A 22,410-nucleotide genomic window follows, 5' to 3' on the forward strand; every position below is an offset into this window, starting at 1 on the left:
TTAGCTGGAAGTGCTGGAGACCCAACCTGTTGGGACCTTCTACATTCAAAGCACCTGTCCTTCCACCCAGCTAAGCCCACTCACGGTTAAAGCAAAGGCACCATATCCAAATCCCCTCTTCTGCATTGCCCCACATGTTTTGTGAGTTCCTGACATGGAAATCAGGTTCTGGGGCTAAGCCATTATTAGAGAAGACCCCGCTGCTTCAAAATCTGAGCTCGGGAGTCTTGCCTTTGGCGCAAGAGGGGAGAAGGTTTTTGCCCTAGATGTGTGAAAAGAGCAGACTCTGAGACCTTCGTGGTGTTGTGAAGAGAAATGTTTTATTATCAAGGCAAGCTAAGCAAGCAGAACATCTTAGCAATTCACAGAGGGAACCCTGCAAAAAGACTCTGGGCCAAACACTCCACTGCTTTCAAACAACAAACATTCAAGGCAAGGTTTTCCAAGAGCGGGATTTGATGCCAGCCTTACGGGATTTCCCGTGGTCTCAAGACTCAGGTGCCAACACTTTTAGCTTTGACATTTGTGCCATTCCCAAATGGAAGGAGGCAAATCTAGCTCCGGAAACCGCGTTGCAAAGGATCCATTGCTGCTTTCGAGCCTCTGAAGCAGAGAGCCAAGGGATGTCACAGGCTCCAGAGGTCCAAAGCTCTGCCCGTCAGGGGTGCTTCAGTTGTGACCCGTGCATTGCAGGGGTGGACTAGATGACCCTCGGGGTCTCTTCCCATTCTACAAAGCAGAGGTGTAAAGGGGGAAGGGAAGGGAAGCAGCAGCAGCAGCAGCATTATCCATCTTGTTCCAGGATCCCTCCCTCTGATTCAGGTCAGGATCTTGATCCCCGCATTCAGGAAGCCAAGGGGGGAGCGAAGAGCAGAAGAGCGTTCTGTGAGAAGGAAAACAGTTGCTTTAATGCTGGCCATAATTTCAAGTACAGTCATACCTCGGGTTGAATGTGCTTCAGGCTGAGCGCTTTCAGGTTGCACTCTGCGGCAACCCGGAAGTAACAGAGCGCGTTACTTCCGGGTTTCGCCACTCGTGCATGCGCAGACACTCAAAATGACGTCACACGCATGCACGGAAGCGGCAAAACGCGCCCCTCGCACGTGCAGATGCGCTGCCGCGTCTTACATTCCATTCAGGATGTGAACGGGGCTCCGGAACGAATCCCATTTGCATCCCAAGGTACCACTGTAACCAAACAATTTAACCCCTGAGTTGCAAACAATAGCCAGTAATATCCAAGGCAACACAATCACGAAATACAATGATAAGATATCAATATACGTACACTCTTCATTTAATATGAAATATATGAAATCACATAAACAGAAAACTTATGAATCTCTGAAAGTCACAAAATATGCACTCTTAATGGATTCTCTTGAAAACATAAAACTAAATAATCCTAAGTCTTATAAGTCTCTGAAAGACTATGAAGACTATGCAAGTCTCTGAAAGAAGCAATGTATCAGTGAGTATATCCAGAATCACTGTTCACAACGTCTCTTAGGAACTACTTCGGCGGTGTTGGACATCATAAACAAAGCTCTAGACCTGTTTTCACCAGATAAGAATCTGGTACATTGCATTAAGAATGCATATTTGGTGACTTTCAGAGATTCACAAGTTTTCTGTTTATGTGATTTCATATATTTCATATTATATAAAGAGTGTCTATTGATATTGTATCATTGCATTTGGTTATCGTGTTGCCTTGGATATTACTGGCCACAATTTCAAGCCTGTTTTCTTCTTGGCTATGGCATGTGGGTTCCCAAGAGCAGCTCACAGCCATTTTGCTCCACAAGGCGCTGGAGATTTAAATGCATAGCTGTCAACTTTCCCTTTCCTTGCGAGGAATCCTATTAGGAATAAGGGAATTTCCCTTTAAAAAAGAGAAATGTTTAAATGACTAGCAGACTTTGAGAAGCTGGCATCACTCGATTCATCATTTTTTTTTTGGAATTAGTAGAACCATTGGATTTTGAATATAGTGTGTGTCAATGGATAATTGTTGCCGTTTCGAATTTTCTTCTGTTATTATCTTCCTTAGTGGGTTGTGCAAACCGCTGTTCTGGATAATGCTTTTTACAGGGCAGGGGTCCTTATGGAAGCAAGGGGGTGGGAAAGTTTGGGGACCACTGGACTAGAGCACCCTTACCTGGCCAGGGGCAGCGTTGAGATGGTCGACGCCAAGCTGTTGCACCAGAGGCAACGGGAAGCCTTCTGCCAGCAAATCTGAAAGAGAAAAATCTCATGAGTGCTGGGGACATGAAAGAGAACAGATGCAGTCGCCCTTTTCACACATTGCATTGGACGCAGGGTGAGATGTCTGTCTGTCTGTCTGTTTGTTTTGGTACCATCAAGCAATGTGCAGATTTCATGAAATAAATAAGCCTTTGCTAGCAGGGCCACAGATCTGCCAAATAATGTGACTGAACTGCCAGGGGCACTGTGATCATTATTATTTTTAATCAGAATGATTTAACAGGCAACCTGATCAAAAAGTCAATACCCCAAGGAAAGAGAGAGGAGGAGGAAGATTGGGGGAAGGGGCAAATCAATCTATTACTCCTCTGTGCCATTTTTATATTTATATTAATTAATTAATTATATATTCATATTCATGTGTGTTCATTCATAAGACTATTCTGTCTGTGCATTAATCTGCAAAAAAATTAATAAATTTAAGTCTGCAAAAATAATTTTCTGGCAATGTATATATTTCTGGACGCATTTCAAGCACATTTTGAGCCAGGAATTGCAGCGCAACATTCAGTTGGTGCCGAATCTGGAGACTAACTAAGGGCTCCTCCTCACATGGGGCCAAGCACTTTTCTGAGCGGTGTTGCCTTTGCCCGTCCACTTTCCTGGCAAAACCCACTCTTTAGCACTGAATCGGAACAAACCTCAATTCACAGAAAAACTGACTGATGTTTGCTCTAATTTGGCAGTAAAGAGCAGGTTTTCCTGGGAGAAAGTGGTGGGACATTCCTTAAATTTCAACCTGCACTTGAGTCCAGAAGTGTTGGTTCAGGCAAGTTCATACAATACAATTCCTGAAGCCCGTCTAGAAAACAGCTGCATTTCCCTGCCCTGTTCTGGAGACTTTTCACCTGGCAGCGTTGGACTGATGTGCACAGCTGTCTTTGCGCATAGGAATCAAAGTGACTTTACGTTTTCCATGGCTGTGGACATCATGCAGCAGTCCAGTGAATGCCCCCCCCCCGGGTGGCCAGGCCCCAGCAGCAAGACAGGGAAGATCATCGCTGGACCCTGTGCAGTATAGATTGCCTCCCATCCCTCCCAACCTGCCACCGCTCGTCCTTACGGTTCTGATGTGGTAAAAGGAAGTCAGACACCAGGTGTGAAATTGCGCCCGTCAGGTGCTGCACCTGAAACACAAATGAAGGAAAGAAAGTGTTATGTACTGAGTTGAATAGGATCCAAATTGCAGCAGTCTGATTGGTCCTAGAACAATAGGATCCAAAACGCAGCAGTCTGATTGGTCCACAGGAGACACCCAATCCAGCTCCAGATGGAAGTGAATCCACAACCTGATTGGCCTACAGGAGAATCCCGGAATTAGCCAATCACGGGGGGGGGGCATTGTGTAAATAATGTATATAAAGCAGACATTCTGGGGGAACTTCCATTCCTCCTCACCGCTATGAGCTGAATAAAGAGCATGAAATCCACTCTTGACTCTGAGTATATTTCAGAAAGCAAAACAGGGGAGGTCAGATGATGACAACAACAGGGGGGAAAAGGTCCCTCAGTTAATTGGGAAGCAAGTTTTCCTCTCCATCACAACTTTGCTGCTGCGTTGCTGAATCACGCTGGTGTTTCTAGAGACACTCAATTTAAATGTCGAAAAGCATTTCCAAACATTTGCATGAATGGATAGAACGGTTTTAATGTATGTTTGTTATTATTCACTGCTGGGTGAATAGCAATTCTTAAGCTGTGCAAAACAAACAAACCACGTTATTTTAAACACAACCCCTCCAACCTGCAAAGGGCACACACACACACACCCTCTGCAAAGGGGTTTCCCGTGAGGTAGAATTTCTGCAAAAAAGAATGATCATTGAGGCCAGCTTCATGTACACAAGGGAGCGACTGGACCACAGCAAGACCCAGTTTAGGAGGTGCCCAAAGCTGGGAGTGAAAAACTGCTCCAGTTCAGGAGCAAGGAGGGCTCTCCATGTACAGTAAAAATAAAAAGGACTGTGGTTGGATGAGAGATGGTTGGGGAAAAGATGGAAAAACCTAGGTGACACTCCCTCCAATATAATGTGTCACAATGGAAAGCTCTTGCAGACTGTTTCTGTCCTGGGACTCAGCTATACAGCTGCAAATAAAATGTTTAAAGTGTGTTGTAATGTGCATTATGGGACCTGGGTGGCGCTGTGGGTTAAACCACAGAGCCTGGGACTTGCCGATCAGAAGGTTGGCAGTTCGAATCCCCGCAACAGGGTGAGCTCCCGTTGCTCGGTCCCTGCTCTTGCCCACCTATCTGTTCGAAAGCACATCAAAGTGCAAGTAGATAAATAGGTACCGCTCCGGTGGGAAGGGAAACAGCATTTCCGTGCGCTGCTCTGGTTCGCCAGAAGCGGCTTAGTCATGCTGGCCACATGACCTGGAAGCTGTACGCCGGCTCCCTCGGCCAATTTAGTGAGATGAGCACCGCAACCCCAGAGTCGTCCACGACTGGACCTAATGGTCAGGGGCCCCTTTACCTTTTTAATGTGCATTATACAAATGTGACACTAGATGGCGATGGTGAGCTATGGCAAATTCAATATATTTTTCAAAACGTTTTTTTTAAAAAAGCATTTTCACGGCATTTTTTATATGAGTCTATTCCACCCTGTAATGCGCTACTGAATAAAGTCTGGCTAACCAGGAATCTCGTCTGAGCCTCTGCCCTTGAACCCCCAAAGGGAATTTCCTTTTCCCTTGCACAGAACAGGACAGCTCTCCTCTAGAGCTGAGCAAAAGTGAACCCCCAACATCCCCCAGCCTATTTGTAGGAGGCAAAATTGGAATGGGAAGCTGGAGGTTTACTAAGCTTGGGGCTGAGGTAAGATTTGAACGGGGACTTTCCTAGTTTACAGGCTTAGCCACTGCTTTCTTGGGATATGCTACTTACATCAAAGTTTCCAACTGAAGAGTTGATCAAGGAGAGATTGTCAATCCTGAAAAGAAACAATAAAACAGGAGATTTTTTAAAAAAAACACACACACAAAAACCACGTGTTTTGGCCAAAAGTTTCTCTTTGCTAAGGAACAGCTCTGTTGCATCTGAGCAACAACCTGAAATGTTGTATTTAAACCAACTAGTCCAAATCTACAATTCTATGATGATATTCCAGTTAGGATATTGATGTTCCGTTCCACCTTAAAACAGATGTGTGGATTGTTGTATGTCACATGTCTGTTTACTCTCTAGCACAGCTTGCTGGGAACTTCTGTCTTGTGCATAGCTTTTGCTTATGCCCTTTTGCTTGGACACAAAGGGGAGCAGACATGTTTTCCCTTTTGTCCTGATGCTGAATCAAATGCCTGTAAATACGCTTTACACAGCCTCTCTCTGCGCTTCTGTTGCAAACAGTTATTTTCTCTGCTGGCTTGCATGCTCAACCTCTGAAGGTTTCTGAGGCTCGACTCGCAGTTTAATTGCTGATCCAAGGACCAGAGATCGCCCGGCTGCCGGCCGGTGGGCTTGAGCCAGCTGGGGGCCTGTCAATTGCCCCCGTTCCCTTGGACGCATCCCCAAAATTCCTTCTGGCTGCAGAGGGAGCTGGCCTCCAGTGAGAGGCTCCTGCTGGAGTCAGAGTGGATTTCTGCCCCCCAAGTCCCATTCCCCTTCTAGCCTTTGGAGCAGTGGTTCCCAATTAGGGGTCCGCAGGGGGGTCTGCGGCCCCATCCCTTGCCTTCCCCCCAACTATTCCCCCCCCCCATTTTGGCATGGTAATATCACAAATTGTATGGTCTGTTTTAGTGCTGTGCGGTTTTTCAATATATTGGCCAAAATCACTTTTGAAATCACATAACGCAATACAGTCATACCTCGTGTTGCGTTTGCTTCAGGTTGAGTGTTTTCAGGTTGCGTCCCGCAGAGACCCTGAAGTACCGGAATGGGTTACTTCTGGGTTTCGCAGCTCGTGCATGCGCTCAAAATGATGTCACGCAAATGTGCAGAAGTGGTGAATCGCGACCCGCGCATGCGCAGAAGTGCAGACGCGGGTTGCGTTCTGCTCCTGTTGTGAACGGGGCTCCGGAACGGAACCCATTCGCAACCAGCGGTACCACTGTAACGCTTTTGACCCGGCAATACGCAGCAATATATCGCTCTTTGCGTGAGGGAGAGCAGGGCGGCTGATTTCAAGGCACCCCCAATATTGCACGGTAATGCGACTGATCTGAGCTTCCTTCCCCAGCGCAGGCTCTTTTTATGTTCCTGTGTTGCAAAATAAATTGGGGGGGGGGGTTCTTTACCCTTCAAGGTGAAGAGTGAGTCTCAGGCTCCCTCCGGCCACAGAAACAGCACCAAGCGAAGTCACCGTCTGTGATTGAAAAGAAGATTGCTGTTAACTTGAAATGCTGCTGCATTCTGAACTGAACCTTGGGGGAAAGGGGAATTCTTGGGATGCTCTGCTTTGGGATTTCATGGGAGCATCTCTGTGGCCTCTGGGAGAAACAGGATGCTGATCCCTTTGGTCTGATCCAGGTGGGCTTTTCGCAAAACCACTTCCACCCTATGGAGGAGGTGGGGTCGCAGGCGTCCCCCCCTTCCCCTATTATGTTTTTACTGTGATTTTATTGGTGTTAGCTGCCCTGAGCCCGGCTCTGGCCAGGGAGGGCAGGGTATAAATTATTATTATTATTATTATTATTATTATTATTATTATTATTATTATTATTATTATATTATTATTATTATTATTATTATTATTATTATTATTATTATTATTATTATATTATTATTATTATTATTATTATTATTATTATTATATTTTGGTGTCCCAGCTACTTACAGCACGGACAGTGAAGAGATGCCGGCCGCTGTACACCTTGACGTCAATATTCTGCTTCACCTCGATCCTTCCCACGGTCAGGGCGAGGACAGGAGCCCCGTAGGAGACCTGCAAGGCCCGTATTGCGCCCTACAAGGATCCAGGACATGAAGCACACTTAGGCTTTGAAGAGACTCCCACTTAGCACTTCGCTCCATAAATATTATGACTATGCATCAGGCCCTGCAGAGTATTTGATTGATTGATTGATTGATTTCATAACATTTTTATACCACTTGGTTGCAAAGAATGTCCTCAAAGCAGTTTGCGGGGGGAAACAAAGCAGTAAAAGGATCTGCAAAACGGTTAAAAGCAGCTATTTAAAACATGCAAATAGTAATTAAGATCAGCAAATAAACTACATACAGATTACAATCTTTGCTGCTTTGCATCTGGATAGGCATTGCCAAAAAAAACAAAAAAAGCACCTGATTGGTGTCAATTGGCAGGGAGTTCCAAAGGTCCTGCCACAGTAGAAGTAATAATATACATATACATGCATGCATACATACATCATTTATTGGCAGAGGGAGGCTAGAAATGATGGATCTTAAAAAATACTGACCTTAAAACCAGACAGAGCTGCCATCTGTTGACTGAATGCAGTAATCTTTGAAGAAACGGAAAGAAGAAGAAAGAGTTTATATTCTCAGTTTTTCTCCTTCAAAGCAAAGATTAACCCAGGCGAGGGAACTCGTTTTTATTTTGGGGGATGGGACGAATATTTTAAGATAACACATAACAAGAATTTATGTGGCACCCATAATAGGGCTTATTCTCCCCGGATTGAAGTGATCAAATGGGAGCATATGGGGCAAAGCGATCTCGTAGGTAAACTGGTCCCAAGTTGTTGTAAGGGCTCTATACGTATCACCTTGAACTTGCCCCCATAGCAATAGTTTTAATGTATGTTATATATTTATTGTTGTAAGTCCCTTTGGGTTGCATTGACAAAAACAAGGGTGACTAATAAGCTAAATTTGTAGTTTGAAGGCATTCTCTCTTAAAATACACAATTTTCAGCATGTATAGGCTTGAGATAAATGGTAGCTGCATTCTGGGGCTTCATCCATGCTTCCATTTCCCCCACTGCTTTCCCCTGGGAAAACCTAATTTTTAGCACTGAATTAGAGCAAACATCAATTAGGTTTTCTCCAGATTGTCGTTTGCTCCAATTTAGTGCTAAAGTTTGGGTTGTTTGGGGGAAAGAAGTGGGGGAAAGCAAAACCACTCGGATCCATGCCTGGAAAGCTGCTCAGACTTGCGCTTCCTCGCCATGGGACAAGGAGAAGTAGGTGAGTTACACCTTTTTCTGGGAAATACTGATCAATTTCGACTTGCCATGCGACACACAAAGATTGGATTACGTTGAGATTCAGTAGTGAATTTGGCAAAGTTGCACCCAAATCTCTGCCTCGAAAGGACTTAAGATTTGAGGTGTCTTCAAGCTATCCATCAACACCTGTTTCCCAATACAGTTGTATCTTGGATCCCGAACGCCCTGAAACTCGGACGTTTTGGCAAACCTGGAAGTGATAGTTCTGGTTTGCGAATGCTCTTTTGGAACCCAAACGACTGACGGGGCTTCCATGGCTTCCAATTGGCTGCAGGGGCCTCCTGCAGCCAATCAGAAGCCGCAATGTGGTTTTCAAACTTTTTTTTCTTAATATTTTATTTTTTACCAACCACCAAAACACAAATAGTGTCAGGCGGCTGATACATTGGGTATACATATACAATAATATACATATTTAATAATATACATATTCAATAATAAAATATTCAAATCAACCATATGTACACTTCTATATATCTTAACACTTCTCCCTCCACAAGGTTTACTGAACTTTTAACATTTTAATTGCCCCAAATTGTTCAAACCTACCCAAATAATTCAATATCTTCTCAAACCAACCCTTCTCTTTCTCACTGACCTTAAAACCTTTCATTCTATGTTTCTTCATAGTTAGGTATTCTAAAATTATAATATTATTCAGTTTTTTCCTCCATTGGTTCACCCCTAGCTCTTCTGCATTTTTCATAACTCTTCAGTTATGTACTGAGTTGAATAGGATCCAAAATGCAGCAGTCGATTGGTCCTAGAACAATAGGATTCAGAATGCAGCAGTCTGATTGGTCCTAGAACAATACAGTCCAGAATGCAGCAGTCTGATTGGTCCACAGGAGCCACCCAATCCAGCTCCAGGTGGAAGTGAATCCGCAACCTGATTGGCCTACAGGTTAATCCAGGAATTAGCCAATCACGTGGGGCCCATTGTGTAAATAATGTATATAAAGCAGACATTCTGGGGGAACTCCCATTCCTCCTCACCACTATGACCTGAATAAAGAGCATGAAATCCACTCTTGACTCCGAGTATATTTCACAATTGCTTGCTATAACATGTGTGGCTGAAAAAGCCAAGCAAACATTTTGGAAGTCGAACGGACTTCCGGAACGGATTCCATTGATTTCCAAGGTGCGACTGCAATGCATTTAAAATGTTGAAATGCTGAAATGAACTCATACCTCCTGTGGACTGTGGATGTTTATAGCCCTTGGAGTCAAGAAAGCTCTGAGCATCGCGCTCAGCAGGTGGTCGCTGAGGAGCATGTTCATGGGAGCGTCGCCCAGGGGCGCATGGGGAAGGGGGGCGGTGCCAGAGGGGACGATGTAGTTCTGCCCTCCAGGCAGGCGGACCGTGCCCTAGAAAGGAAAGACAAGACAGAAGAGAAAACAGGATCTATCTGAGCCCAGTCCAAGCGGGCCAAACCCCGACACATGAATTGCAAGTTCATTCTCCAAATTTGGGCATTCTATACATGGTTATAAATTGCCAGCAGGTGTAGAGGGGACCCCAACTTTTGCAGCAATGCAAGCTTTCCAGGAATGCTTCTGAATAGCATTCAGAAGGTAAGGGAGAGTGTTACTCTTACGCACAGATCCTGCTTGCGGTTTTCCTTTTGAGGCATCCGGTTGGCCCCTGTGAGAACAGGATTCTGGGCTAGATGGGCCATTGGCCTGATCCAGCAACCAGCCCTTCTTAGGTTCTTAATGCAACAGCCAGACTCTCCCCACTTGTGATTCCCACAATGGGCATTGAGAGGCACACTGTCTCCAACAGAGAAGGCAGGGCAGAGAGGTTTATTTTATGGATACATTTCATTAAAAAAATTACGCACTGTTTGACTGCAGAAAAAGTAAAACAATAAGAAAACGAACAATGATAATTTAAGGTTTTTGGAAAGTTAAAACAACAGTAGACTTAAGTTTCCTTTCTGGGCAGGCTTGTCTAAACAAGTATGTTTCTAGGTAAAGGTAAAGGGACCCCTGACCATTAGGTCCAGTCATGGCCGACTCTGGGGTTGCGGTGCTCATCTCACTTTACTGGCCGAGGGAGCTGGTGTACAGCTTCCGGGTCATGTGGCCAGCAGGACTAAGCCGCTTCTGGCGAACCAGAGCAGCACATGGAAACGCCATTTGCCTTCCCGCTGGAGTGGTACCTATTTATCTACTTGCACTTTGATGTGCTTTCGAACTGCCAGCTGGGCAGGAGCAGGGACCGAGCAACAGGAGCTCAGCCCGTTGTGGGGATTCGAACCGCTGACCTTCTGATCGGCAAGCCCTAGGCTCTGTGGTTTAACCCACAGCGCCACCCGCGTCCCCAAGAATGTTTTTAGCAGGCACCCAAAAATGTACAGTGAAAGTGCCTGTCTGGCATCAATAGGCAGGGAGTTCCAAAGTGTAGGTGCGGCTACGCTGAAAGATTGAGTTCTTACCCATGTGGAAAGGGTCTTACACAGCACCTCTAACAGCGCCAGTTATGCCAATCAAAGTGGTTGAGTGACAGCTACAACTACAGTGGTGCCTCGCAAGACGAAATTAATTCGTTCCGCAAGTTTTCTCTTCTTGCGAGTTTTTCGTCTTGCGAAGCACGGTTTCCCATAGGAATGCATTGAAAATCAATCAATGCGTTCCTATGGAGACCGTCCGGGGACAGAGGGGAAGCGCCGCTCTGTCCCCTCTTTTGAAGCAAGGGGCTGCGGGGAGAAGATCGCTTCTCCCCGCCGCCCCTTGCTTCAAAAGAGGTCCGGGGACAGCGGGGAAGACGCGTTGTGCTTCCTGCTGTCCCCGGAGCTTGCGGGGCAAGCTTCGTTTTGCGAAGCAAGCCCATAGGGAAATTCGTCTTGCGAGGCAACTCAAAAACGAAAAAACCTTTCATTTTGCGAGTTTTTCGTCTCGTGAGGCTTTCGTCTTGCGGGGCACCACTGTAGTTAGATTGAGGCCAGCATAACCCACATCCTGCGTTGAACATGGGCCAAGGAGATCAGGGCTCAAATCCCCACAGGGCATTTTATGATTCAAAAGATATAGATTAACAAAGCAACATGGAGGAAAAAGCAAAGGTCCCAGGGGGAGAACTGCATTGAGGGCCACCTCCTGGACCCCTCCTGGCGAGACGCTCCTGGCCTCCCCGCCCCCGGCAGTAACCAGCCCTGATTTACTTCATAGCCAATTTGCATGACTCCGTTGCGGAGAGAGGTGGATGAGGGTCGCAGCTGGATCATGTCTCCGTGCACATAGGAGGACGAGGAGCCTGGGGGAGAAGGGCAGAGGGAGAAATCGTCAACACAGGGGAGGGCTGGGGGGGGGGGAAAATACAATGCATGCAAGGCTGGTGGAAGCGAACCAATTTCGCAGTGTGTGGATGGAGTCCAGAGTTTCTTGTTGCTGCCTGCTCTGTTGTTCAACAACAACAACAATTTATTATTTATACCCTGCCCATCTGGCTGAGTTTCCCCAGCCACTCTGGGCGACTCCCAATCAAGTGTAAAACACAATACAGCATTAAATACAGTGGTACCTCGGGTTACAGATGCTTCAGGTTACAGACTCTGTTAACCCAGAAATATTACCTCGGGTTAAGAACTTTGCTTCAGGATGAGAACAGAAATCGCGCGGCGGCAGCAGGAGGCCCCATTAGCTAAAGTGGTGCTTCAGGTTAAGAACAGTTTCAGGTTAAGAACGGACCTCCAGAACAAATTAAGTACTTAATCCGAGGTACCACTGTATTAAAAACTTCCCTAAACAGAGCTACTGCTACAGAACTTCCCTAAACAGTGCCACTACCAAGAAGGCCCTCTGCCTGGTTCCCCGTAGCTTTGCTTCTTTCAGCGAGAGAACCACCAGAAGGCCCTCAGAGCTGGACCTCAGTGTCCAGGCAGAACGATGGAGGTGGAAACGCTCCTTCAGGGACACTGGACCGAAGCCAAGTTACAGGGAACCAGGCAGGGGGCCTTCTCGGTGGTGGCACCCGCCCTGTGGAACGCCCTCCCACCAGATGTCAAAGAGAAGAACAACTACCAGACTTTTAGAAGACATCTGAAGGCAGTCCTGTTTAGGGAAGCTTTTAATGTTTAATAGGTTTTGTATTTTAATATTTTATTGGAAGCCGCCCAGAGTGGCAGGGGGGGCCCAGCCAGATGGGCGGGGTATAAATAAATTATTATTATTACCGTATTTTTCGCCCTATAGGACGCACTTTTCCCCCTCCAAAAATGAAGGGGAAATCTGGGTGCGTCCTATGGGGCGAATGCAGGCTTTTGCTGAAGCTTGGAGAGCGAGAGGGGTCGGTGCGCACCGACTCCTCTCACTCTCCAGGCTTCGGGAACACATCCGCAGCATGGGGAGCCTTGCAGGAGTTCCCCGCAAGGCTCCCCACGCTGCGGATAGCAGCCTGCCGCCCGGTGGGCGGGGTGCCCTGATGCAGAGCGCCCCTCACGCCGGGCAGACATCGGCCAGCCCCACAAGCTCGGGGGACAGCAGGGAGGTGCAGCGCCGCCATCCCGCTGTTCCTCGACCTGGTTCGGTTTCCCTGACCTGCTTTTGGGGGGGAAATAAAGGAAAATTTTTTTTCCCTTTATTTCCCCCCCCCCAAAAAAAAACCCTAGGTGCGTCCTATGGGACAGAGCGTCCTATGGGATGAAAAATACGGTATGTGGCTGTGGCCCCTGTCTTCCACAACACTTTCGAGCAGAAGTGCTTGGGGATAAGGAAAGACAGAAAGGGAGACAGAGGAGACAAATGCAGAGGAACCCTGGGGAAGATTCTCACCTTGCAGCAAATTCAGCACATCTTCTAGAAGCATGTTGACAAGTGGGCAGAGCTGCCAAAAAAAGAAAGGGGGGGGGAGAAAACCACTCAGGTGATTGACAAGGGAGAACAGCCATTCTCAGGGGCTCACAATGGAGCGTGTCTGCATGCGTGTTGCTCTCATGCGCAGTTCAGGAGCATCTCAGCAAGCCAGACCCCAGGAGGACCACTGGCCTTTGTGCCCCGCAAGCGGACCAGAAGGAAGCCGCGCACGACTCACCTCTTTCTGCAGCAGATGGGGAACTGTCTTTTCCAGAATGTCGGTCACTGCTCGCAGGAGGTTATTGACGGTCTGGAGAAGAGGTCCTTTCCTGGAACAAAGGGAGAACGTGTCAGGGCAGGGACATGTGCGCTGCTCTCACCCCTCTGTCACAGCAGGGGCTCAGTCCCCACAGCCCTCTGCAAACATCTGCAGCAGGGAGTCTGTGTGGTCAGGATTCTGCACTGCCCAAGGAGCCTCTGTGTGAGTTCAGCAGGTATCCCCCCCATGGTCATATTTGCCCTGTGATAGGTGGGGGGCGGCGGCGGCGGGGACAGAACAGCCCCGGCTCTATTGTTAGGCAGCAGAGAGGAGTGGCTATCTAAGGCAGGGGTCAGCAAACTTTTTTAGCAGGGGGCCGGTCCACTGTCCCGCAGACCTTGTGGGGGGCCAGACTATATTTTGGAAAAAAGAAGAACGATTCCTATGCCTCACAAATAACCCAGAGATGCATTTTAAATAAAAGGACACATTCTACTCATGTAAAAACACGCTGATTCCTGGACCGTATGCGGGCCAGATCCGGTCACCGGGCCTTAGTTTGCCTACCCATGATCTAAGGCAACTGATGCAGAAAGGAACAGTGGAGTCCTTGATTCCTGCATTGCAGTGGGCCGAACGAGAGGACCCTTCCAGCTCAACATTTTTGTGATCTTGAAGGCCACCGGCTTTCCTCCCAGTCTCCTTCTTGATCCAAAAGGATTGGCATCTATCCAGTTCTATGACTCCATACTTACTTGTTGAGGAGGGTGATTCTAAGGTGGCCAGGGTTATTGTGGCAATTTCCAACAACCAGTTTCACATGGCCGCTCACTGGGTCTGTCAGGATTCGAACGGCAACCTGGATGTCCAGGTACAGCTTGACGTGAAGGAGCCTGCCTAGATTGAGTGGCCTAAAAACGGGGAAGGAAATAGGCGTTAATACATACTTTAGGTAAGACACCACCTCCGATGGCCATCTGTCAGGAATGCTCTTGTTGCAATTACTGCTTTGTGGGGGTTGGTCTAGATGACCCTTGGAGTCCCTCCCAACTCTACTAAGATTCCCTAAAATCTAGACATTTGACAAAGCACACCGTTTCCCTTGCAGCACAACTGGGAGACCTTCTCCTGGTACAACTGTGTCCTCCAGAGCAAACTTGGCTTGCTTCTTTTGGCTTGTGACCCAAAGGGTAGCTCCATGGTGGAACACCTGATCTGCATGCAGAAGTCTCAATCCAGGTAGGCCTGGGAGGCAGCCGCTGTCTGCAACCTGGAGAGCCATTGCTGCTGCCAGTCAGTGTAGACAATACTAAGCTAGGTGGGTCAATGGTACACGGCAGCTACGTAGGTTACTCTTCATCCTTGGTGATGGGGGCTTTGCAAGGTCTTAGGGACGGAATTAGTGATGTACGGAAGTAAGAAGTGAGAGCTGGACCATAAAGAAGGCTGATCGCTGAAGAATGGATGCTTTTGAATTCTGGTGCTGGAGGAAACTCTTGAGAGTCCCATGGACTGCAAGAAGATCCAACCTCTCCATTCTGAAGGACATCAGCCCTGAGTGCTCCCTGGAAGGACAGATCCTGAAGCTGAGGCTCCAAGACTTTGGCCACCTGATGAGAAGGGAAGACTCCCTGGAAAAGACCCATTGTTGGGAAAGATGGAGGGCGCAAGGAGAAGGGGACGACAGAGGACGAGATGGTGGGACAGTGTTACAGAAGCGACCAACATGATTTTGACCAAACTGCGGGAGGCAGTGGAAGACAGGAGTGCCTGGTGTGCTCTGGTCCAGGGGGTCACGAAGAGTCGGACATGACTAAAGGACTAAACAACAACAACATCCCAGACTCCTTCGCTCTGCCTCTACTATTTTTCACTTGTGGTGGGGAAAACATTGGATGGGGGGCGTACTGTCCCTCTTATCATTCCACATAGGGGGGTGAGAGAGACAGCGGAAGACAGTGGAAGACAGGAGTGCCTGGCGTGCTGTGGTCCAGGGGGTCATGAAGAGTCGGACACTACTAAACGACTAAACAACAACAACAAAGGACGGAATCCACAAACCTTTCTGTGTTGGAATGCACTGATCTTACAGCGTTTTTTGAAATCCAGGCTCCCCTATTAGCCCGCCTGTGTCCTGTTCCACCCAGCCACCCTTTAAGAACTGCGGGGAAGCACTCACAGATTTATTTCAATCTCCACATCAGCTGGGACGGTCACAATAATGTGCTTTGCTACCTCATCCAAACGGATGTCGAGTCGGAGAAGCTCTATGTTTCTAATCTTCACCCTGTTCAGAATGGCAAGGGCACAACATTTAGAACGCATTTTACGGAGCACAGAAATAAAGCATAATAAACAGCGTAATAACAGACGGCATAATACTAAAATCATAACACCTGTCCCCCATGTCCCCAGCTTTAACAGAGCATAGATTACCATATTTTTCGCTCTATAAGACACACCAGACCACAAGACACACCTAGTTTTTGGAGGAGGAAAACAAGAAAAAAAATATCCTGAATCTCAGAAGCCGGAACAGCAAGAGGGATCGCTGCGCAGTGATAGCAGAAATCCCTCTTGCTATTCTGGCTTCTGGGATAGCTGCGCAGCCTGCATTCGCCCCATAAGACGCACACACATTTCCCCTTACTTTTTAGGAGGGAAAAAATGAGTCTTATAGAGCAAAAAATACAGTATTTAATGGTTGAAGTCCTGGGTAAAGAATTATGCTTTTGCCTGGTGCCTCAAGGACAGTGCCAGACAAGTTTCTCTGGGCAGAGCATCCCACACATGGGGAGCCACCACAGAAAAGGCCTGTTCTCCTGTTGCCCAACTCTGGACCTTGCAGAGAAGGTGCAACCTTTTAAGCTGTCTTTTTTCAGTAGCGCACTCCAGATTCCGGCTGTCACATCCCACAGCTCACCCCAAGATGTTGCCCAGAAGCCCGTCCACCAAGCCTCCGAGGACGGGGAGGTTTCCCAGGCCCAGCAATCCGCCGGAACCGCCTTGCAAGATGCTCTGGAGGGGCAAATTCTGGAGACGGCCGACCAAAGCCTGACTGTCCAACCGATGGGAAATCACTGAAACCCAATGTGAAAAGGGCAGGTTAGAGATTGATGGGGTCAGAGGGACTATTCTGCTCGTGGGCTTGAGAACCTAGAGCGGCAGTTGCCAAACTTTTTAGAGAGGGGAACGCCACCCTCTTGTGCAGACCAAGCAGTTTAAAAAGGAGAAGGAAGGGACAATTTAACCATCGTTGCTTATATGAAAATTATGTCTACAGCCAACAGTCAGGTATACAATGCAAAAGAAGGAAGTTCTTTTCCTAATAAAGGTAAAAAGGTAAAGGGACCCCTGACCATTAGGTCCAGTCGTGGCTGACTCTGGGGTTGGGGCACTCATCTCGCTTTACTGGCCGAGGGAGCCGGGGTACAGCTTCCGGGTCATGTGGCCAGCATGACTAAGCCACTTCTGGCAAACCAGAGCAGTGCATGGAAACGCCGTTTACCTTCCCGCCGGAGCGGTACCTATTGATCTACTTTCACTTCGTGCTTTCGAACTGCTAGGTTAGCAGGAGCAGGGACCGAGCAATGAGAGCTCACCCCGTCGCAGGGATTCGAACCGCCGACCTTCTGATTAGCAAGTCCTAGGCTCTGTGGTTTAACCCACAGTGCCACCCGCGTCCCTCCTTTTCCTAATAAATGCAGCCAATTCCTGAATATGAATGGAGGCAGTGGCTCAGGCACTTCTTAGTTCCTGCTTGGAAGCTGAGGGTTAAGGGGCGCAGACTTGTATCGGCTGAGGCTTGTACATGAGGAGAGAAAACGGGTGTTGGATTGAAATGTTCAGAGCATCCACGTGCCGTCTGGCTCAGTGAAGCAAAGGGAAGCAGCGCCAGGCAGGGTCAGGGAAGAGCCCCAGAGCCCTTTGAGCAAACCCTTGACTTACGGCGCTGAAGCATTTCTGGTCCAAGATTGACAATGGCCTGAGGGCTGGCATATCCTTGGGTGTTCTGGGCCAGGAGGCCGCAGAAGATGGCGAGGGCCAAAACTGGAAACATCTTCTGTCCTTGGACCTGTTGAGAAGGATGGCGTCGGTGTGTTAAGAAACAGAAGAGAGAGGAAGGAGGAGGAGGAGGAGAGGCAGGCTTCCTTTCTGCTGTTCCAGAGCGGGTCAGACTAGATGACCCCTGGGGGTACCGTATCTTTGTATTATGCAAGTCTGGAATGTCCCCCCCTCCAATGCCATACCAAATTATCACAATTAAGCAAGTGGAATTCTTCCACTTAGCACGGCTGAGGAATATTTTTTCCAGCCCTGAGTGACAATCTGCCTCTCTTGCGGTGAGTGCACGCGGACCTTTCTTACCTAGATTGCGTAGAAAGTCTCGTCTCCGTCACCTTCTCCTCCGTCTGTCTCACGAAAAGCGGGTGGCATTTATATACCCCACCAAGGAGGAAAAGCAAGGGCCCGTGGAATGGCTTCCACTGTTACCAATCACCAAATATTTGTCTATAGGTAGAATCCTCCCAAATAAACAAATATTGATCATCCCGGCGAGCAGGTGTCAAGTTCAAAAGCAAGTCCCGAACCAGGACTATGCTTGGGGATTTCTGGCAAGATGAAGCTTCTGGTTATGGCTTAGCTGAAATCTCATAGAATCATAGATCGTAAAGTTGGAAAAGACCCTCCAGCCCCATTTGCTGCAATGGAGGAATCTCAGCTAAAGTCTCCATAACAGATGGCCATCAAATCTCTGCTTTAAAACATCATGAATAAGAAACTGGGTACCCACTGGCCCAAATTTGTGTACCTTTGGGAATTGGGAGTCCCAGCTGGACTAGTTTGCCCAAAAGGGCTCAAATGAGTTGTGAGTCTGGATGGCGCCTTCATTTTTTCTGCCCCTGAGTTGTGCCTCTTTCGCTTTCTGGTACTCACAGGCTGTGTTGGGTCTGTTGATATTCTGACAACAGTTTCCTGATGAAGAAAAGGGGTGTTGGGGTGTTAATATATCCTCAACTTAAAATGGAACTGAATTCAGTAAGCTGATCTCTGGGTCCATTATGCTTCATGCATACCCAGAGGTAAGCAGCCATTCAAATCTCTTTCTACATTAGCCAACGATGTATGTACCTGGAATTTAGAAAAATGTGTCTGTCCATTTGTTGTTGTTTAGTCATTTAGTCGTGTCCGACTCTTTGTGACCCCCTGGACCAGAGCACACCAGGCCCTCCTGTCTTCCACTGCCTCCGCAGTTTGGTCAAACTCATGCCGGTAGCTTCGAGAACACTGTCCAACCACCTCATCCTCTGTCGTCCCCTTCTCCTTGTGCCCTCCATCTTTCCCAACATCAGGGAGTCTTCCCTTCACATGAGGTGGCCAAAGTATTGGAGCCTCAGCTTCAGGATCTGTCCTTCCAGAGAGCACTCAGAGCTGATTTCTTTCAGAATGGAGAGTTGGATCTTCTTGCAGTCCATGGGACTCTCAAGAGTCTCCTCCAGCACCAGAATTCAAAAGCATCCATTCTTCGGCGATCAGCCTTCTTTATGGTCCAGCTCTCACTTCCATACATCACTACTGGGAAAACCATCTTATTCAAACACCCCTGGACACTTAGGGAGAAGGGTCTGAGTTTTTTTTAAATGTGGATGGACTTCCTTTTGTTTAGATCAGTGGTTCCCAAACTCTTTCTCTTGGACTTCCCTCCTGCCCTTTGTGGGTCCTGTTGTCAATCATTTCCCCATTTCATCTTTTATGACAACCCAAATCTTTTACCTCTCCACTGTGTGCAAAATTCACTATGAAACTACAAGTGATATTCCAATCCCGCTAATGATTTTAACCGTTTACAATGGTATTTAAGACAAGTTATAAATTTCTCCTATTCCTTATTAAAATTTTGGTCTTCCTGATTCTTGGTCTTACAATTTCATTGTACACTGGTTGTACATTGACAATAAGGGTATTATTAGTAGTAGTAGTAGTAGTAGTAGTAGTAGTAGTAGTAGTATTTCTGATTCTTCCAGTCATTTTATAGCCATTTCGGCATAATCCATCAACTTGATCTGCCATTCTTCTTTGGTAGGGACTTTATCTTCTTTCTATCTCTGGGCCAACAAATTTAGGGGAGGAGCTCCCTAAAAAAGTACATTTCCGAGCACAATTCAAAGTGTTGGTCCTGACCTTTAAAGCCCTAAATGGCCTCGGTCCAGTATACCTGAAGGAGCATCTCCACCCCCATTGTTCTGCCTGGACACTGAGGTCCAGCGCCGAGGGCCTTCTGGTGGTTCCCTCCCTGCGAGAAGCCAAGTTCCAGGGAATCAGGCAGAGGGCCTTCTCGGTAGTGGCACCCGCCCTGTGGAACACCCTCCCACCTGATGTCAAAGAGAAAAACAACTACCAGACTTTTAGAAGACACCTGAAGGCAGCCCTCTTTAGGGAAGCTTTTAATGTTTAATAGGTTATTGTATTTTAATGTTCTGTTGGAAGGCGCCCAGAGTGGCTGGGGAAACCCAGCCGGATGGGCGGGGTATAAATAATAAATTATTATTATTATTATTATTATTATTATTATTATTATTATTATTATTATTATTACCGCAAGGTCCTTCCACGGCCAGAAGCTTAGAGGCTTAGATGGTTGATGTGGTGGTGAATCGTGAATGGGGCTGTTATGTATTCATTGGTCTGTGTTTGCCTGAGCTTGAGTCTGAACTAAGGATTCTGGGCTCCTGTGTTCTGATTCGAGACATGAATGTGCAGTCACAGAACATTTCAGGATTTGGGCCTCTGCCATTGGCCCTTAAACTCTGAGTCATGATTCGCAGTTTGGAAGTTTAGACAGCCAATCACGTTGGCAGTGGGAGTGGCCCAGACTTTCAGGAATGTATATAAGCAGTTGCTTTGCCCCTGTTTCCCAGTTATGATCCACTGTGATCCACTTGACGGTCACCTCCAGACTGGATTATTGTAACTCGCTCTTCGTGGGGCTGCCCTTGAGACTGACCCAGAAAATCTAGCGGGTGCAGAATGCCACGGCGAGATTCCTTACGGGGTCTTCGCCACGGGGTCTTCGTCACATTCTCCCAGTGCTATACCAGCTGCAAGGGCTGTACAGGATCAGGTTTAAGGTGCTGGTTTTGACCTTTAAAGCCCTATACAGCCTAGGACCCTTGTACCCACGGGACCACCTCTCCTGGTATGTCCCACAGAGGACCCTACGGTCTTCAAACAAAAACATCTTGGAGGTCCCAGGCCACAGGGAGGTTAGGCTGGCCTCAACCAGAGTCAGGGCTTTTTTGGCCATGGCCCCGATCTGGTGGAGCGCTCTGTCACAAGGGACTAGGGCCCTGCAGGATTTGACATCTTTCCGCAGGGCCTGCAAGACAGAGCTGTTCCACCAGGCCTTTGGCCAAGGCACAGTCTGACCCCCTCCTTTGCTAATCTTCACAGAACTCTAGCCCAATGATTGCCATTAATTTGATTTGAATTAATTTTATAATGAAATGATTTTAGAATGTTGTATTAGTTTATTGTTGTTAGCTGCCCTGAGCCCGGCTTCGGCTGGGGAGGGTGGGATATAAATAAAAATTTATTTTTATTATTATTATGTAGTTCAGTAAAGGTTCTTGCTGTGTTCGCTGTGTCTTGCCTTGTGAGAAGCCACCTAGACTTCAGAGACCTCCGTGTTCAGGGGCAGAAAATCTGTGAATTTACCCCCTGCAGACCCTGGGAACTGTTTGCAGCCTCCCTAGATGCATCTGGGGCGAGAGTGTTGGGCTAGACTAAGCTTGATGTGTGGTCCAGTAGAACCATTCTTGTATTAACCAAGGAGCCCTTATTTCCGCAACGGACTGTTCCATTAACTGATCCTGATATAAATGTTAGCGTTAAAAAGACCTTTCTGGCACCCCAGCAGAAATTATCTCCTGCTGTCAAACACATCACTGACACTTCCTCCGAGGACGCAATTGGCTCAGTATCTCTCGGTTCATCAAATAAACTTCTTTGGTTTGTGGTTTTCTTTTCCCCTTTCCCCTCTTTTGTTAATATCTGGCAAGCAGAAGAACATTTTTAAAGTGGCGTGATGGTTGCGCATGCTGGCCGTGACCTCCCTTGAACGCTCTTCCCACTGCATAGCCTTTTGTCCTCAATCGTTGACTGAAACTAATCGCAGAGACCAGGAAGAATCTGATATGCCAGCAGGGCAAAGGCTGATGCAAACTCTAAGAGTCTCTCTTGGCATGTGGCCCAAAAGGACCCCTGAGCTGTCAGAGTTGTGGGACATGATCTTGGATCATGTGTCCAAAACGTGATGATGATGATGATTTATTTATAACCCGCCCATCAGGCTGAGTTTCCCCAGCCACTCTGGGCGGCTTCTAATCGAGTGTTAAAAACGATACGGCATTAAATATTAAAAACTTCCCTCAACAGGGCTGCCTTCAGATGTCTTTTCAAGATAAGATAGCTGCTTATTTCCTTCACATCTGTTGGGAGGGCGTTCCACAGGGTGGGTGCCACTACCGAGAAGGCCCTCTGCCTGGTTCCCTGTAACCTCACTTCTCGCAATGAGGGAACTGCCAGAAGGCCCTCGGATCTGGACCTCAGCGTCTGGACTGGACGATGGGGATGGAGACGCTCCTTCATGCTTGGATCATGCTAAGAACATAAGAAGTGCCTGCTGCATCAGGCCCACAGGCTACCCAAGGCAGTAACCTCTTCCCCCAGTGGCCACCCAGATGCTCGTGGAAAACTCTCCTGTTAGCAGGACAGCACTCTCCAATCCTATAGTTTTCTGCAATGGTTCTTGAGAAGCATTGCTGCCTCTGACCCTGGAGACAGACAGGGGCAGTCTTTGGTCTTCCACATTTCAGCAGCACCCTGTGCGAGGCCAAAATCTGATGCCCCTCGCTTTCCATTCTGCTCAATTC

At 47.5% G+C, this 22,410-nt stretch overlaps 1 protein-coding gene across 1 annotated transcript; it reads right to left on the reverse strand.

Moving 5' to 3' along the window:
- Positions 1-298: 298 nt before the first annotated feature.
- Positions 299-17,909, reverse strand: LOC308588123 (BPI fold-containing family B member 1-like). The gene is made up of 16 exons (XM_081196420.1): positions 17,846-17,909; positions 17,426-17,552; positions 16,401-16,557; positions 15,657-15,764; positions 14,233-14,388; positions 13,457-13,547; positions 13,198-13,249; positions 11,589-11,680; positions 9,613-9,789; positions 7,648-7,692; positions 7,044-7,172; positions 6,505-6,572; positions 5,156-5,201; positions 3,332-3,395; positions 2,162-2,238; positions 299-883 (listed from the first exon to the last, which is right to left on the reverse strand). The coding sequence occupies exons 2-16, from the start codon at positions 17,535-17,537 to the stop codon at positions 845-847; spliced, it is 1,413 nt and encodes a 470-aa protein (XP_081052546.1). The 5' UTR covers positions 17,538-17,552; positions 17,846-17,909; the 3' UTR covers positions 299-844.
- Between the last annotated feature and the right edge of the window lie 4,501 nt (positions 17,910-22,410).

Source organism: Podarcis bocagei (assembly GCF_964188305.1).
Source record: "Podarcis bocagei genome assembly, chromosome: 5".
In the NCBI taxonomy this organism is placed as follows: domain Eukaryota; kingdom Metazoa; phylum Chordata; class Lepidosauria; order Squamata; family Lacertidae; genus Podarcis; species Podarcis bocagei.